Raw genomic sequence first — 17372 nt, 5'->3', positions numbered from 1 at the left:
ACTTTCAGGATTGCTGCTGGACAGTACTGGGGTCCTTGCTGAAGGACCAGTTCCTTCATTGGTTAAAAACAGCAACAAAAAAACAATGAACAAAAATTTCTCAGGTCTATTCAGCTTAGCTAGACCAAATGGTTTTGGTGTGTGTGGTTTCAACTATGATCACCAAGCATTCGCTTCATACAGCAGCCCAACTCAGAAAGTGTATCCTACTTGTCTCCTCACACCAGTAAAGGCTCTCTAGTGACATCTGAAAACGCTGACATTCCCAGAGGCAGCCTATAATGAGTGTCAAAAACATCACCAGGCTGCAGAGGAGCCACACATCAGGACTCCAGGTCAGTCATAGATATTTGGTTGACCCTAGTGTTTTTGCATGGACCAAAGAAACTTAGGGAGTCTATGTTAGGCCAACTCTGAGCTTCTGTGTTCCTTAGTCAAATGCTACCTGGATACCAAGTTTCTTACAAGCAATTGAAAAGTTAAGATTTCCAAGAGTGGGAATGGGAAACTAGTCTCAGATCCAGTGCAGATGCCCTGTAGAAAGTTGTTTAGAAGTCTCATGCCTCTCTAAAACTCAATGCCCCAATTTAGCCTTCCTGCACTCCTTTTAAGTTCTGCTAATGGAATTAATAATGTGTAGAATGCTATTTGTCTTATGATGTAAAACTACTGAGATGGATACCCTTGGCAAGTTTTCTAATTCCAGTTCAAAGCCTGTCATTAATGTTTTGTCCTTCTAAGTTTTCAGGAAACATATTGAGAGCTTTTCCACAGCTGATTCACTCATTCTTTGGGATGTACAAAACCAGGGCTGACTTGAAAATGACCCGAACAATGAATGTACTTGCCAATCAACATTAGCAGAGTAGAAGGCCTGACAGATGGAGTTCGATCTTTGGCAAAAATGCTAAGCTATGCAGACACGGTTGCAAATCTTAGGAAACAAGATTTAAACATTTAAAAAATGAACAGAGACATGAGTAGCTGCACACTCTAGTAGGGACAGACTTCACAGATTGACTGGAGGCAAATTATAAAATAAAGCAAGAACCCCCCTCTACAAAGTTAATCACACTCCTTATTTGCAACATTACCTGAAATTCAAGATTACCAACAAGAAAGGGTGGCCCTTACTAAGGAAGAAAATACAAACTGTGTATCTACTCCAGATGTTGGATTTATCACAGACCTAAAAGCAGCTATTACCAACATGTTCAAAGAACTAATGGAAGTCATGTTTAAGAATTAACGAAAAACACCCTAAGGATATAGCTCACTAAGTCAGAGCACTGTACTGATACAGGGTCTCATGTTCCATCCTTGAAACATACACGAGAACTGACCAAGAGTGAACTGACCTAGAGTGCACAAATACGTGGAACGACATATCCCTGTTTCTCTCTCCTTTCCGCTCTAAAATCAATAAACTAAAACAATTTTAAGAATAAAAGCTTTGATGAAAATAATGCAATGCAGAATCTCAACTAAAGCAGAGTATATGAGAGATCAAATTAGAATTTGGTGCTGAAAAATAAAATGATTTGAAATGAAAAGTTCAGTTGATTTGAGATGCTAGAAGAATTCAGTGACCTTGAAGAATCAACAGAAATTATTCAATCTGAAGAGAAAACAACAAAAACCAGAAACACAGCCTGAGAGACCAGATCACACCACATGTGTCAACACACGTGGAAGGACCATTCCAGAAGGAGAAGAGAGAAAATAAAGGGTAGTTAAGTATACTGGAATAATTGTTAAAAACTTCTCAAATCTGATGAAAAATATTTATCTACAGATCCAAGAAGCTCAGAAAAAACAAGAAAAAACCCACAAAAATATCTACACCTAATTATATCATAGTCGAACTACTAAAAGACAAGGCTAAAAAGTATCATAAAAAGTATCGTAAAAACAACAGAAAAAAAAAAGCAAGAGTAAGTAATTAATCACCAAAGACCACAGCTTTGTTTAACAGATGACTTATCAAAAATAATGGACGTCAGAGGACTCTGTAGGATAACATATTTAAAGTGATTAAAGAAAAGAACTGTCTGACCATGTATTATTCAATATTCAGCATTCTTTTTTAAAAGGCAAAATAAAGACATTCCCAAGAACTGAAGATATAAAATTCTATAAAGCAGTAGTTATCTGTATGGCTGAATTCTAACAGATAGAGATATAACAAATGGCACTAACAGCACAAAGAAGATATACGAGAGCAAAGTTAGTACAACCAGAATTAAATATTGTTTTGTGATAATTTGATGCATATTATCATCTCCAGAGCAACCACTAAAATGTAACTCAAAAAAGGAGGAACAGAGGGATCTCTTTGGCAATGATAAAAACCAAAAACAGGTAACACATCAAAAGCAACTTTATCGATATTAAATATGAATGAATTACATCCCCAGCTCAAATAAAAGGACACAGTGAGAGTAGATTCTAAAAAGGCAAATCCAACCATGGCCAGGTGGCTCAGCTGGTTAGAGCATCATCCTGCACACCAGAAGGCTACTGGTTTGATTTCCAGTCAGGGCACATACAGGAGGAAACCAACGAATGTTCTCTCTCACATCAGTGTTTCTCTAAAACCCTCTAAAATCAATATACATATCTTTGGGTGAAGATTATAAAAAGAAGTTAAGATTCAGCCGGTAAAGGACATGTATTCATAATACATGGTTTCTTAAAATACATAACTCAAACAACCTCTGAAGGGGTAGAGGGTCATATATTTGAATAGCTATGTCTCCAAAGATATACAACTGGCAAATAGCATAAGACAGAGTGCTTAACATCACTTGTGCTAGGAAAACGTACATTAAATCCACAATGAGATACTACTTCATATCCACTAGAATTGCCTTATCAAAAAGACAGACTATAAGAATTACTGTATAAGATGTGGAGTCACTGGAAACTTCAAACATTGGTGAATGGAACATCACATTGTCTAGTTACTTTGAAATCAGTTCCTCAGTCAGTAAAACTTACTACATGACTTCTCAGTTTTGATCTTACAAGTCTATCCAGGAAAATGAAACATGAATCCACAACAAAGACATGCACACACACATACATACACACACACAAAGGAGTGGAAGGGAGAAGAGGAAAAGAAAGCTGGCAATAAAAAAAATTAGGCAAATGAACACAATTTATTAAACTGTGTCAAGTGTGTATGGAAGTGCCTTCTATTTATTCTGGTAACATTTCTATAAGTCTGAAGTTAGATCAAAATTTAAAATTATGTTAAAAAGGGGCAAGATTGTCATGTGGCAAGTTCCTCCTATCAACATTTACAATGAAGACCATATACAGCTTAAAAGTTATTAGAAAACTATAGGTAATTTTAATAAAATCGCTTTGAGAATATAATTTGGTTAAATATAAAAACCAATACAATGTACCCTAAAATAATTTTTCTATTGAGTGAAATAAATTTATCTGAAAGTCCTGCAACAACATGTTCATATTCACAAAATCGGAATGAAAAACACACACAATTTTCCATTTCTGACACAGGGTAATCCAAAAGTTCATTTTGAAGGGGACTGAGATTTCAGTCTAATTTTACTTTTAATACCAAGCATAATTATACAGTTATTCAGAATTTGAAATGCTACTTTCTTATTTAACAAAATATTGCCACTCGGAAATAAACTTCATTAGCATGACAGGGTTAACAAGAACCGTGAGAATGAGAGCTGCACTTTAAGTTTATAATCAGGAACATTCTGATTGTATCTACACATTAACGATTCTCCATTCTTGAGATTTTTAAAAAACATTTATATATGGACAACCTGGAGCATAATTAAGTGCATCTTCATGAAGTTTCCACTGATGTATGTAGAAATACGGTTTACCAGCAGCCAAACAGCACTTCTTTGTCTAAGATCAATGGCACTATCTAGAAATAAGGACAATTCTTCGACAATTTCATTTTGCTAAGTAAAAACACTTCCAAGGAGCTAAAGGCACAATTTTATTTACATCTAGTGGAGTAACAGACCATAAAATCGTTACATGTGTGCAACTTAATAACTGACGAACATTTCTCAGACAAGCTGTTTTCAATCCTGATAGTTCTTTATTTTCTTTAACATATTTGCTAATGGATTGATAGTTTGCTGCATGTATCATGAGAATAACCAAAATTAGACAAATGTGACAAAAGGCTGACAATGGGTTTCACATCCTTGAGCGGTAGTACATCAAGAATAGGAGAAAAATGTTGCGAAAGGAGCTTACTGCAATGCTACTTATATTTTTGCGGTAAAACCAGCAATGTACGCATCTCAAGAGATCTATCATCTTAATTCTAATTTCTTCCCCTCAAGTACAATTTGAATCTCTTTGGCATCCAAAGTCTCATAGATCAATAAAGCTTCAGCTAGATTCTTATGCTCTTTTGCATGAGTCTTCAAGATATGTTTTGCTCGTTCATATGAGTCCTAAAACAGAAAAGCAGATATGTAAGAGGCAAAAAACTTACAAGCAAAAACTGCAATGAGAAAAAAAACTTTATATACCCTAAAAATGAGAAATCTACTTATAAAAGATAAAAGCATTTAAAGCTTGATTACCAAAGATAACTCTTTCGTATTTTTCAAGTGTTCCATTTTGAACTGTAAAATCCATCACATAGAAAAATATTACCTGAGACAAAAAGTCACTTAAAAAAATTAAAGTATACTCTCCACTTATCTGCTTTCTAAATTATGACTATGAAGACAGAAATCTATTTCTCTATTCAACATGTATGTTTAAAAAGAAGGAAATTTGATCATTTTGCCTCTTGATTTCACCATTTTATCTAGAATGGCCAGAAAAGATCCACCTGTCCATTTGTTTACTTGGTAATATACTCCCCTGTCCACACGTGACAACTCTAACAGTATTATTGCAGCTGGTCCTTGATTTAAATGCATATTTTTTTTAACCCACCTTGAATTTGTCACTTAAATCCTTCAATTCTCTTTCCAAATTCGAGTTTGGATTAAATACATTAGGCCATAAGTGTGACCACTACTAACAGTTCGGTTCTGGCAGTGCCACATTTGTCTGCACAGTGTTTTTGCAAGTATCTGGGTACTTAATCGTATTTTTGCCCTTAGACAACTGGATGGAAAATGTAAAAGTGAACTTACTAACACCAAAAAGCATAGGTCATATAAACATAATGCAATTACTACATCTGAACCTGAAATACTATTAACTCGTAATCATGTCCCCGTAATAACAACGTAAACTCGGCGAGTGGAAGGAGCACCTACTGCTTCCCAATCTGTGATTTAAAAGTAAAGAACCCGATTTTTGCCATTTTGTGTTCTGGATTTTCAGAAATATATGAAAGCAGAGAAACAGTATTTCTGATGTTCTAGGTACCACAGTGCAGAGTAAGTTACTCAGAATAACATAAATAGTAAGAAACAGAGAATTAAGATTCCAGAAAGTCAGAGACTTCTTCTGCAACACCTTCTAAACTTTTCCATTACATAAACTCCCCACACCCTTAACTACTCTAAAGCATTCCTTCTGCCTCCCTCGAATTCATCAGAACTTGGCCCTCCCGGGGAGACAGCTTTCTCTAAAACCCCAAATGGCAGTTACTTCCTCTCATCCCAGATGCTTCAGGGTAAAGAGGTGAGCCCTTTGTTCCCATCAACCCTTCCAGACCATTACTAGACTACCGCCTTCTGTCAAGCACCATTCCTCTGAGGTTCATACTATCTGACTACAGCCGCCCCCAACACCTTCACTGTGCCACCTGAGTCCTCACTCACTAAGGACTTCTGGCACTCCGCCAGGGCTCCTCCTCCACTCTCAGACCTGCCTTCACACGTGCCCAAGTGGACACATATCCAACCTCTGAACTCGCTCCAGACCCACATAGCTCTCCGTTCTGCTAATCGTCACTAAGACATCTCCAGTTTAACAAGTACGAAACTGAACTCAGGATCTATATCCTTCCCAGCCTTAGTCACCGGTGTTTGCTCAGTAAATGATACAACTAAATAGCTACATAAGGCAGAATCTAAAAAAAATTTACAGTTTTAGACTGAATTAGCTTCTCTCTCACCCAAAACATCACAAAGGCATTTTGATTCCACTATATTAATGTATCTTGACCCACCCATGTTTCTCAGTTTCCACTTTTCACCAACCTAATCCAAGTATCCATTACACCATGACTAGATTACCACGGTACTTAAGTGATCTCATTGAATCTACTCTTACACATTCTTCTGCCCTCATCTGTATTGGACACTGCAGTCAAAAGGACATTTGTTTTGCTTATTCTGTGTTCTTGGCACATGTACACTGCTAGGCACAAGCAAATAATGTGTGATTGAATATGTGTCAGAATGAGAGAACAGTAAGACTCAATAATCAATATCTCCAATTCTAACATCTCTTTTGGTTTTGAAGATAAAGAAAAACTGAGTATTAACAATCATTGATATAAACTGTTCTTAGCCTATGGTCAGAATAAAGTTAATATCTAGTCTATGACCAGAGGTTCTCTAGCAACATATTTAAGTCATGACTGCAATGGTGCATCTATTATCTTTATTACATACAGTCATATTTCCAAGCACAAAAGCCTTCAGTTATCATTTGATAAGCAACCAAATACTTAGGCACATGATGGCTAAATAAAAAGCACAGAAAAGTACAATCATTACCCTCAGAAGGATTCTGATTTCTTGCTCAATAGCTGACTGCGTTTCTGGACTCAGTTTCCCTGTATCGCTGTAGGTCATAACTCCAAGCTAAAATGAATGGGAAGAAATTGAACAACAAAAAATAAAAACGCCCAAACACAAATGTAACAGAGGAAGTACTATCCTATACATAAGAAAACAAATTTCAGAGGGGTAGGGGCAAAGAAGAAATTCAATATAAAAATGGCCTAAAGGGTGAGGAAATGCCATCATTCTTTTGAAAGTATATGACTAAAATTAGAGAGTGAGCAAGATAGAACATTTAAAACCATTGTGAGTGCCTTCTTAGACAACCTGGGCAGCTAGTCCAAGTGCAGAAACCTACAATTCAGAGTATTAGGATTGCTTCCTGAAACTACAGTGATAATGTAAAAGAGTGAAATACATGCAAAGGGTTAAAGTATGGCAAACTCAGCGAGTAGGTCTTTCATGTCATATGAACAGTAACAAGTACATAATTTGTCTTATCTTTGGTTAACTCATGAAGTAACAACTGTTACTGTTGGAATAGCTGGAATAGAAACAATGCCACATGTGATTACTTAGAAAAGAAGGTTTAGTTAAAATAAGCTGGGACAAATACATTTGGAACAAGAGAGAGGCAAGTAAATGTTATCAATTAATAATGAGAACCCTCCCTCACAGAGGACTTGGCACCTATCATTGGAGACAGGAGGACAATTAAAATTAGCCAATACCTTTTCGCTCATTCCAAATTTAGTAACCATCCGCTTTGCTATTTTAGTTGCATTATCAAAGTCACTGGAAGCACCTAAAAATTTAAAAATATACATAGAAGTCAACTTTAAGAATATCTCTAAACCAAGCTACATAATTTGAACTAAAGCCACTTGCCACGGCCGACCTGTTGTAATGTGGTCAGTTCCAAATATGAGCTCCTCTGCCACTCTTCCCCCCATACTAACATCCATTTGTGCAAGCAGCTGAGCTCTGGTTTCATTCCATCTGTCATTCTCAGGCAACAGGGACACCTGGAGAATTGAAAAACAGAGGGAAAACATTGAGACAGGGTTGTTTGTTTCTTTTTTAAAGACATGGGAAGGGAAGGAGAAAGAGAGGGAGAAAAACATTGGATGCCTCTCGCATGCACCCCGACTGGGGACTGAAGCGGCAACTTAAGCACGTGTCCTGACTAGGAATCAAACCAGAGACCTTCCGCTTTGCAGTACAACACCCAAGCAGCTGAGCCACAAAACTCAGAGCAAAATCTAGACAGTTTTGAAACACTAATGTTAATAACCAGAATTATCATCTGGCTCTCTGACCTTACTTTGTACCATGATGCCGAATGCCCAAAGACACTTAAGTACAGATGGTCATCAGGTGACTGATGAGGAAAACCATCACTTTATAAAATAAGGAAAGTTCTTTATAAAGTAAAATGGGTTTTATAACAGGCAGATAATGCCACTATAGGTCTATTTTATCCTTTGTTGCACAAAAATATTTAAAGTATCTCTAAATAGAAAGATATAAAAATAAAATTTGTAATTAATAAGAAAAACCTTAGAAAAACTACTGAACCAGTATATACTTCCTTCTGTGCAGGGAAAATAACAATTACATAATTAATAATTATACTTTGTTGTCATTCCGAAATCATTTCATAATGTAAATGTGTAGTACTTGAAATATTAAGGAAATTCTTTATTAACAGATAACTTTGACAAGTATCTCCAATTTCAAATTGGTTTGGGAAGTTAAAGCCTCAACAAACTTGGGAAGCAGTTCAATTTTTTTCTTTTTAAATTTTATTTATTCATCTTTTACAGGGGAAGGAGAGAAGGAGAGAAATATCAATGTAAGGTTGCCTCTCGTGCATTCCCTGCTGGGAATTGGCCTGCAACCCAGGCATGTGCCCTGACTAGGAATCGAACCACGATTGTGTGGTTCGCAGGCCCGCACTCAATCCACTGAGCTACGCCAGCCAGGGCCAATTTTCTTTTTAAGTGATTTTTATCATCAATTCCATACACAAGCTTCTGGAAAGTGCTATTAAAAAGCAAACCAAACAGAGGGAGAAAAGATGGTGACAAAGTAGGAAGGAGCGGATTCCATTTCCCGCACACATGGGAGAGAATCCTGGCCAATCTACAGAGGAACAGCGCAAACAGCCAACAGTTCCCCAGCATGTATGAAAATAAGAGCGCAGAAATTGTAACAAACATGGAAAAACCAGATGGTAAAGAGACACCTGCAGGTCAATAGAGACTCAGGGACTGGAGCAAAGACAAGAGCAGCAGCGGCCTTGGCCAGCGCCCAGCGCCCAGTACGGGAGCCCCAGTGCCCAGCGGGTCTACAGCAGACTCTTTGGGAGCCTTGGGCCTGCTGCAGGGTCCTTGGGAAAGAGCCAGGTCATCAGCTCCCTCCCTCCCTGTCTAAGCAAGGTTGAGCAACACCGGGCAGAGACCTGTCTGCTTGAGTTCACAGGGAGGGTACAAGGACAAAGGGCTGTGTTCAACCACAGACTCTGTGGTCACCAGCCCGGGAGAATTGAGAGGCGCATTGCTGGGCTCTGACTCTGATAGTCACTGGTCTGGCTGGGAGATTAGGCTGGGCTGAGAGGCAGGCTTTCTTGAGAAATTTCTTGGAAAGTAAACTGAAGGATTCTTCTGTGACAGCCACATGTCCCGCTCCCCACCCAGCCTGGCAGTGATCCAGAGGATGGGAGGAAGCCATCCCCCACAGAACTGGGAAGGACCGTGCCAGATCCCATGGGACCTGAACAGCCTGGCTGGCACGCGGGCGCTGCACCCCAGCCCACAGCGAGGACCCCCAGGGAAAGTGCTCTGAAAAGAACCTAGACCCCCTTGGTGGGGCGCTGGGGAAATGCATGAGGTTAGCTCTTGGGAGAGCGCTCCCCGAAAGACCACAGGAATCACCCCTCACCACTGTAGCCAGTAAAACTGGTTTGGCCAGTGTAAAACCAATAAGATGTTTTTTTGTTTTCCCTTTTTTTAAAGTAATCTTGTATCTTTTAAATTTTATTATTGCTTTATCTTTCAATACTTTTTTCCTCTCCTTTCTTCTTTCCTAGTTTCTTCCTTCTTCCTTTCTTTCCAAACTTACCGCTTTTTCCTCCCTTCTCCTATTTTTGTTGTTGTTGTTTTTCTTTTACCCACAAGTAACACAAACAACTTGGAGCTGCAGAAAGACCAGGGTTGGACCCAAAGAGGGGCATCCCAACAGTAGAGACAGAGAGACAAATTTCACTTTGCTAAAGCAGAGAAGCCACAAGTTGCTGCATATTTGGATTATTATTATTTTTTCATTATTCTCACTTCTTTTATATTTTAATAGTATCTTTGTATTCCTCCTCTTTCTGTATATGCTTCTTTGCCTTGGCAGGTTATATTGTATCATTTGACAGATTTCCCCTCTTCTCTCCTCCACAGTGTACTGCCAATTTTCTACACTTCACACCACTTGTTTTCGTTCAGCACACTACCCAAAGTTCTATACTCCTATTCATGTTATATATCACATAGAGTCTGTCATATTATTGTTGCTCTAATATAATTGTAAATAATTGCTGTTCTATACAACTGTAAATACTTCACAACACATCTCTGGGATCTTAGCCCACTTCACAGTTTCCTGAATTCTATTACTGTAGTGATTAACTCTATTTGCTCACACACTACACCTATTTACTATCCTTTACTCTTACCTTACCTCAGAATCTGACCTCCCACAACCTCACTATTTTCTAGATACAACTCACAAGACTTCCCTCCTCAACGAGAGACTTATCTTTTGTCCATCCTTTCTTAAAAGTGTCAAGGTGGGTTGAAGATTATGGTTAACACTATATAGAGCCTAAAGATCTTCTATCTCTTCTCTACCAGCTGTGACTCTAAATGTCATAAAATACTCTCTCGCTGTCACAAACCACTCTGCCTCCCCCTCCAACTGATCACACACACACACACACACACACACACACACACACACACACACACACACACAAGAATAGGTGGAAGCGGAGAACACCAGGATAACCGAAGGAGACTGCACCACTGAATTCCACAGGAATTCTACCACAGAAGTTCACACCATAAACCCGGGGAGTCAAAACAGATCAATTTAAGAACCTGAAACTAACAAGAAGAGTCTCACGAACAATGGGAAGACAAAGAAACAATTCGCAAATGAAAGAAAAGGAGGAAACCTCAGAAAGAATGTTAGATGAAATAGAGGCAAGTCAACTATCAGATATTGAATTCAAAGCACTGGTTATCAGGAAGTTCAAAGAGCTCACAATGAGCTAACAGAAACTACAGGGGAGCTACAATGAACCCACCGCAAATTATATCAACATGAAAAAGGAAATAGAAACTATGAGGAAAGGCAAAGAGGAAATGAAGAATACAATTTCTGAACTGAAGAACAGAGTGAAAGGAATCAAAAGCAGGATTGATGAACCAGAAGATCGGACCAGCAAGCTGGAGGACAAAGTACAAAAAAACTCCCAGAATGAGCAAGAAAAGGAAAAAAGTCCCAGAAAGAATGAAGAGGGATTAAGAGAAATGCGAGACAATATGAAATGTAATAATATCTGAATAATAGGAATACCAGAAGGAGAAGAAGAACAAGGGATAGAAAACCTATTTGAAAAAGTAATGATGACAAACTTCTCTAATTTGATGAGAGAAAAACTCACACAAATCCAGGAATTACAGAGAGTCCCAATCAAGAGGAACCCAAAGAGGCCCACTTCAAGACACATCATCATTAAAATGGCAAAATTCCAAGACAAAGAGAGAATCTTAAAGGCAACAGGGGACAAAAAAGGAAGTAACATACAAGGGAGCTCCAATAAGGTTAGCTGCTGACTTCTCAATGGAAACACTCCAAGCAAGAAGAGAATGGCAAGAAATATTCCAAGTCATGAGAACCAGAGGCCTGCAACCAAGGCTCCTTTACCCAGCAAGGCTCTCAATCAAGATAGAAGGCCAAATAAAGGCCTTCCAAGACAAAAGAAATCTAAAAGAATATGCCTCCACCAAACCAGCTCTGCCAGAGATGCTAAAAGGACTGCTTTAAGGAAAGAAAGGAAAAGAGAGAGACAGAGAGGAACACAGGTACAAAAATGGCAATGAATAAGTACCTATCAATAATAACATTAAACATAAATGGATTAAATGCTCCAATCAAAAGACACAGACTACCTGAATGGATAAGAAAGCATGACTCACACATATGCTGCCTACAAGAAATCTACCTCAGGACAAAAGACCATCACAGACTAAAGGTGAAGGGCTGGAAACAGATTTTCCAAGCAAACAGGCAAGAAAAAAAAGCTGGGGTAGCAATATGCATATAAGACAAAATAGTCTTCAAAAAAAGGGCTATAAAGAGAGACCCAGAGGTCACTTTATAATACTTAAGGGAAGAATCCACCGAGAAGACATAAACATTGTAAATATATATACACCCAACATAGGAGCACCCAAATATATAAAGAAAATCTTAGAGGATTTCAAGAAAGATATTGACAGCTACACAATTATAGTAGGGGATTTGAACACCCCTCTGTCAAAAATGGACAGATCTTCCAAACAAAATATCAACAAATATTGTGGCATTGAACAACGCCCTAGATGAAATGGACTTAACTAATATATACGGAGCCCTTCATCCCAAAGAAGCTAAATAAACATTCTTTTCAAATGCTCATGGAACATTTTCAAAGATAGACCACATGATAGGACACAAAACAAGCCTCAACAAATTCAAGAAAATCAAAATCATTCACAGCATTTTCTCTGACGACAAGGGACTGAAACTATAAACCAACATCAAGGAAAAACCCCCAAACCCCCCAAATCATGGAGATTGAATGGCATGCCGTAAAAGAATGGATGAATGGGTCAAGAATGAAATTAGGGAAGAAATCAAAAAGTTTCGGGAAACAAATAAAAATGAAATCACAACAACCCAAAACCTATGGGACACAGCAAAGGCAGTCCTGAGAAGGAAGTTCATAGCAATACAGGCCTACCTAAAAAAGACAGAAACATTTCAAACAAACAACCTAATAACCCTATGCCTGCAAGAACTCGAGGAACAACAACAAGGACAGCCCAGACCAAGTAGATCTCCCAACCATGATCAGAGCAGAATTAAGTGACATAGAGATTAAAAGCACAATTCTAAGGATCAATGAATCCAGGGGCTGGTTTTTTGAAAACATAAACAAAATCGACAAGCCATTAAGTAGGCTCATCAAGAAAAGAAGAGAGAGGACTCAAATAAACACAATCAGAAATGAAAGAGGAGAGATTACAACTGACACCACAGAAATAGAAGGGATTGTAAGAAATTTGAAAACCTAGGTGAAATGGACAAATTTCTAGAAAAATATAATCTTCCAAAACGCAATGAAGAAGCAGAAAACCTGAACAGACCAATAACAGCAAATAAAATTGAAGCAGTAACAAAAAAACTCCCGTCACACAAAAGCCCTGGATCAGATGGTTTCACAGGAGAATTCTACAAAGCATTTAATGAAGAGTTAACCCCTATTCTTCACAGACTATTCCAAATAATCCAACAGGATGGAAGACTGTCAAACTCTTTTTATGAAGCCAGCATCATCCTAATTCCAAAACAAGGTAAAGACCCAACAAAGAAAGAAAACTTTAGGCCAATATTGCTCATGAACATAGATGTTAAAATCCTCAACAAAATATTAGAAAATCGCATCCAACAATACATTAAAAAGACAATTCATAACTATGACGAAGTGGGATTCAACCCAGGGATGCAAAAATGGTTCAATATTCTAAAATCAGTAAATGTAATACATCACATAAACAAGAGCAAAGACAAAAATCACATGATCATATCAACAGATGCGGAAAAAGCTTTTGATAAGGTACATCACCCATTTATGATAAAAGCACTCAGCAAAGTGGGAATAGAGGGAGCATTCCTCAATATAATAAAGGCCATACACGAGAGACCTACAGCCAACATTATACTCAATGGGCAAAAACTAAAAGCTTTTCCACTATGATCAGGAACAAGACAAGGTTGTCCACTTTCACCATTTCTATTCAATATAGTACTGGGAAGTTTTAGCTACAGAGATCAGGAAAGAAAATAAAATAAAAGGCATCCAAATCGGAAAGGAGAAAACAAAACTGTCACTGTTTGCAGATGACATGATAGCGTACATGGAAAATCCTATACACTCCACCCCAAAACTTCTCAAACTAATAAATGAATTTGGCAAAACAGCGGGATACAAAGACAATATCCAGAAATCAAAGGCATTTTTGGATACCGACAATGAAGCAGCAGAAGCAAAAATCAAGAAAAGAATCCCATTCGATATAGAAAAAAGAAAAATAAAATATCTGGGAATAAATATAACCAAGGAGGTAAAAGACCTGTATACAGAAAACTACACAGCACTGAAGAGAGAAATCAAGGGAGACGCAAACAAATGGAAACATATACCTTGTTCATGGATTGGAAGAATTAACATCATCGAAATGTCCATACTACCCAAAGCAATTTACAGATTCAATGCAATACCTATTAAAGTACCAATGGAATATTTCACAGAACAAACACTTCAAAAATTTATATGGAACCATAAACAATCCCGAATAGCAGCTGCAATTTTGAGAAAGAACAAAGTAGGAGGGATCACAATGCCTGATACCAAACTTATTACAAGGCCACTATAATCAAAACAGCGTGGTACTGGCATAAAAACAGGCACATAGACCAATGGAACAGAACAGAGAGCCCAGATATAAACCCAAGTGTCTCCGGGCAATTAATATTCAACAAAGGGGGCATAGCATAAAATGAAGTAAAAATAGCCTCTTCAACAAATGTTATTGGGATACCTGGAAAGCTACATGCAAAAAACGAAACTTGAGCATCAACTTACACCATACACCAAAATGAATTCAAGGTGGATAAAAGACTTAAATATCAGCTGTGACACCATTAAAATCCTAGAGGAGAACATTGGCAGGAAAATCTCAGATATTTCACACGGCAACATTTTTACTGGTATGTCCCCTAGAGCAAGGGACATAAAGGAAAGAATAAACAAATGGGATCTCATCAAAATTAAAAGCTTCTGCATGGCTAAAGAAAACAGTATTAAGATAAAAAGAGAATCAATTGTATGGGAAAACATATTTGCCAATGATACCTCAGACAAAGGTCTTTTTTGTGTTTTTTTTTAAAGATTTTACTCATTTATCTTTAGAGGGGAAGGGAAGGAGAGAGGGAGAGAAATATCAATGTATGGTTGCCTCTCATGTGTCTCCCGCTGGGAACTGGCCTACAACCCAGGCATGTGCCCTGACTGGGAATTGAACCTCGACCACCTGGTTCGCAGGCCCATGCTCAATCCACTGAGCTACACCAGCCAGGGCCTCAGACAAAGATTTAATCTCCAAAATATACAATGAACTCACATGACTCCACTCTAAGAAGACAACCAACTCAATTAAAAAAATGGGCAAAGGACTTGAACAGACACTTCTCCAAGGAGGACATACAGAGGATCCAGAGACACATGAAAAGATGCTCAATATTGCTAGCTATCAGAGAGATGCAAATTAAAACCACAATGAAATACCACTTTACACTAGGTCAGAATGGCCATCATAAACAAAGCAACAAACAACAAATGTTGGAGAGGTTGTGGGGAAAAGGGGTCCTTAGTCCACTGTTGGTGGGATTGCAGACTGGTACAACCATTATGGAAAACAGTATGGAATTTTCTAAGGAAACTAAAAATGAATCTGCCTTTTAACCCAGCAATTCCACTGTTAGGAGTATATCCTAAGAATCCTAAAACATCAATATCAAAGAACCTATGCACCCAATGTTCATAGCAGCACAATTTACAATAGCCAAGAGTTGGAAGCAACCTAGGTGCCCATCAGTAAATGAACGGATCAAAAAATTGTGGTACATATACACAATGGAATTCTATGCAGCAGAGAGGAAGGAGCTATCACCCTTTGCAACAACATGGATGGAACTGGAAAGCATTATGCTGAGTGAAATAAGCCAAGTGTTGAAAGACAAATACCATATGATCTCACCTTTAACAGGACCCTAAACAACAAAAGAAACAATCATGCAAAATATAACCAAAGACACTGAAATACAGAGCAGGCTAACAGGGACAAGAGAGAGAGGGAAGAGAATTTCAGGGGAAAAGGGGAAGGATTCACAGAAACAAGTATAAAGGACACATGGACAAAAACTAAGGCGAGGGGGGAAATGGGAGGGAGGTGAGGAGGTGGGCTGGGAGTAAAAAACAGAAAACTGTACTTGAACAATAATTAAATAAAAAAGATAAAGAAGTTATTACTTTAAAAAAAGAAGAGAAAAAGAAAGTGAACAAACCTACAAAGTACTTACATGCCCAAGTGTTGGCCCTCGGGGCATGATGGTGGCTTTGTTGATCGGCATAGCATCTTTAGTGTAATATGCAATGATAGCGTGGCCAGATTCATGATATGCGGTGATAGTTTTGTTTTTGTTATCAATTTCCACGCTTCTACGCTCTGGACCTACGGACAAATATTTAATCAGGTAAAACATTCCATTAGAGAGGTCTATTTAAGTGAATAAAGCCAACTGGCCTCAAAGTTGTTCTTAAAGGAATATGATTTAATATGACTAAAAATATTTTAAGCAAAAGTTTCAAAATAAGTAGAATTGTACATATTAAAGGTCTGTCCAGAAAATATTCAGCCATGTAATACGAAATATAGAGGCATTTATTTTCTAATATATTTTATTGATTATACTATTAACAGCTGTCCCATCTTTATCTTCCTCTTTATTCCCCTCCACCTGGTACCCACCTTCCAACAGCATTCCCCCCTTGTTTCATGTCCATGGGTCATACACACAAGTTCTCTGCCTTCTCTGTTTTGTACCTACCATTTATGCTTCTTAATCCCGGTACCTTTTCCCCCATTCTCCCCTCCTGCCTCTCCCCCATAACCCTCCATGTTATCTCTATTTCTGTGATTCTGTTCCCATTCAAGTTGTGTGCTTGGTCTGTTTTTGTTTCTCTAGGTTCAGTCATGGATGGTTGTGAGTTTGTTGTCATTTTACTGTTCATATTTATATTTTTCTTAGATAAGTCACTTTAATATTTCTTTTAATATGGGCTTGGTGATGAAGAAATTCTTTAACTTGACCTTATCTGGGAAGCACTTTATCTGCCCTTCCATTCTAAATGATAGCTTTGCTGGCGAAAGTAATCTTGGATGTAGGTCCTTGCCTTTCATGACTTTGAATCCTTTCTGTCAGCCCCTTCCTGTCTGCAAGTTTCTTTCTACAAATCAACAGACAGTCTTTTAGGCACTCCTATGTAGGTAACTGTCTCTTTTCTCTTACTACTTTTAAGATTTTCTCATCTTTAATGTAATATAATATAATTATGATGTGCCTTGCTGTTTGCTTCCTTGGGTCCAACTTCTTTGGGACTCTGAACTTCCTGGAAGTCTATTTCCTTTGCCTGATTCGGGAAGTTCTCTCTCATTATGCTTTCAAATATGTTTTCAACTCCTTGCTCTTCCTCTTTTCCTTTTAGCACCTCTATGATTTGAATATTGA

At 38.0% G+C, this 17372-nt stretch overlaps 1 protein-coding gene across 1 annotated transcript in view; it reads right to left on the bottom strand.

Annotated features, from left to right (window-relative positions):
• Nucleotides 1–3747: 3747 nt before the first annotated feature.
• The window catches only part of YME1L1 (YME1 like 1 ATPase), a 69157-nt gene continuing 55532 nt past the window's right edge, over nucleotides 3748–17372 (bottom strand). Inside the window, exons 15-19 of the mRNA XM_037137947.2 lie at nucleotides 16164–16315; nucleotides 7603–7729; nucleotides 7436–7509; nucleotides 6699–6785; nucleotides 3748–4463 (exon numbers count right to left, since the gene is read on the bottom strand). Of these exons, the coding sequence (XP_036993842.1) occupies nucleotides 4320–4463; nucleotides 6699–6785; nucleotides 7436–7509; nucleotides 7603–7729; nucleotides 16164–16315 (584 nt within the window). The 3' untranslated portion in view covers nucleotides 3748–4319. The remainder of the gene's footprint in view (nucleotides 4464–6698; nucleotides 6786–7435; nucleotides 7510–7602; nucleotides 7730–16163; nucleotides 16316–17372) is intronic.

The sequence above is a fragment of the Artibeus jamaicensis genome, unplaced genomic scaffold, assembly GCF_021234435.1.
Source record: "Artibeus jamaicensis isolate MK-2021 breed Jamaican fruit bat unplaced genomic scaffold, CSHL_Jam_final contig_867, whole genome shotgun sequence".
Taxonomy (NCBI): Eukaryota; Metazoa; Chordata; class Mammalia; order Chiroptera; family Phyllostomidae; genus Artibeus; species Artibeus jamaicensis.
The sequence above is the reverse complement of the archived record's forward strand: the minus strand, read 5'-3'. Positions and strand labels throughout refer to the sequence as shown.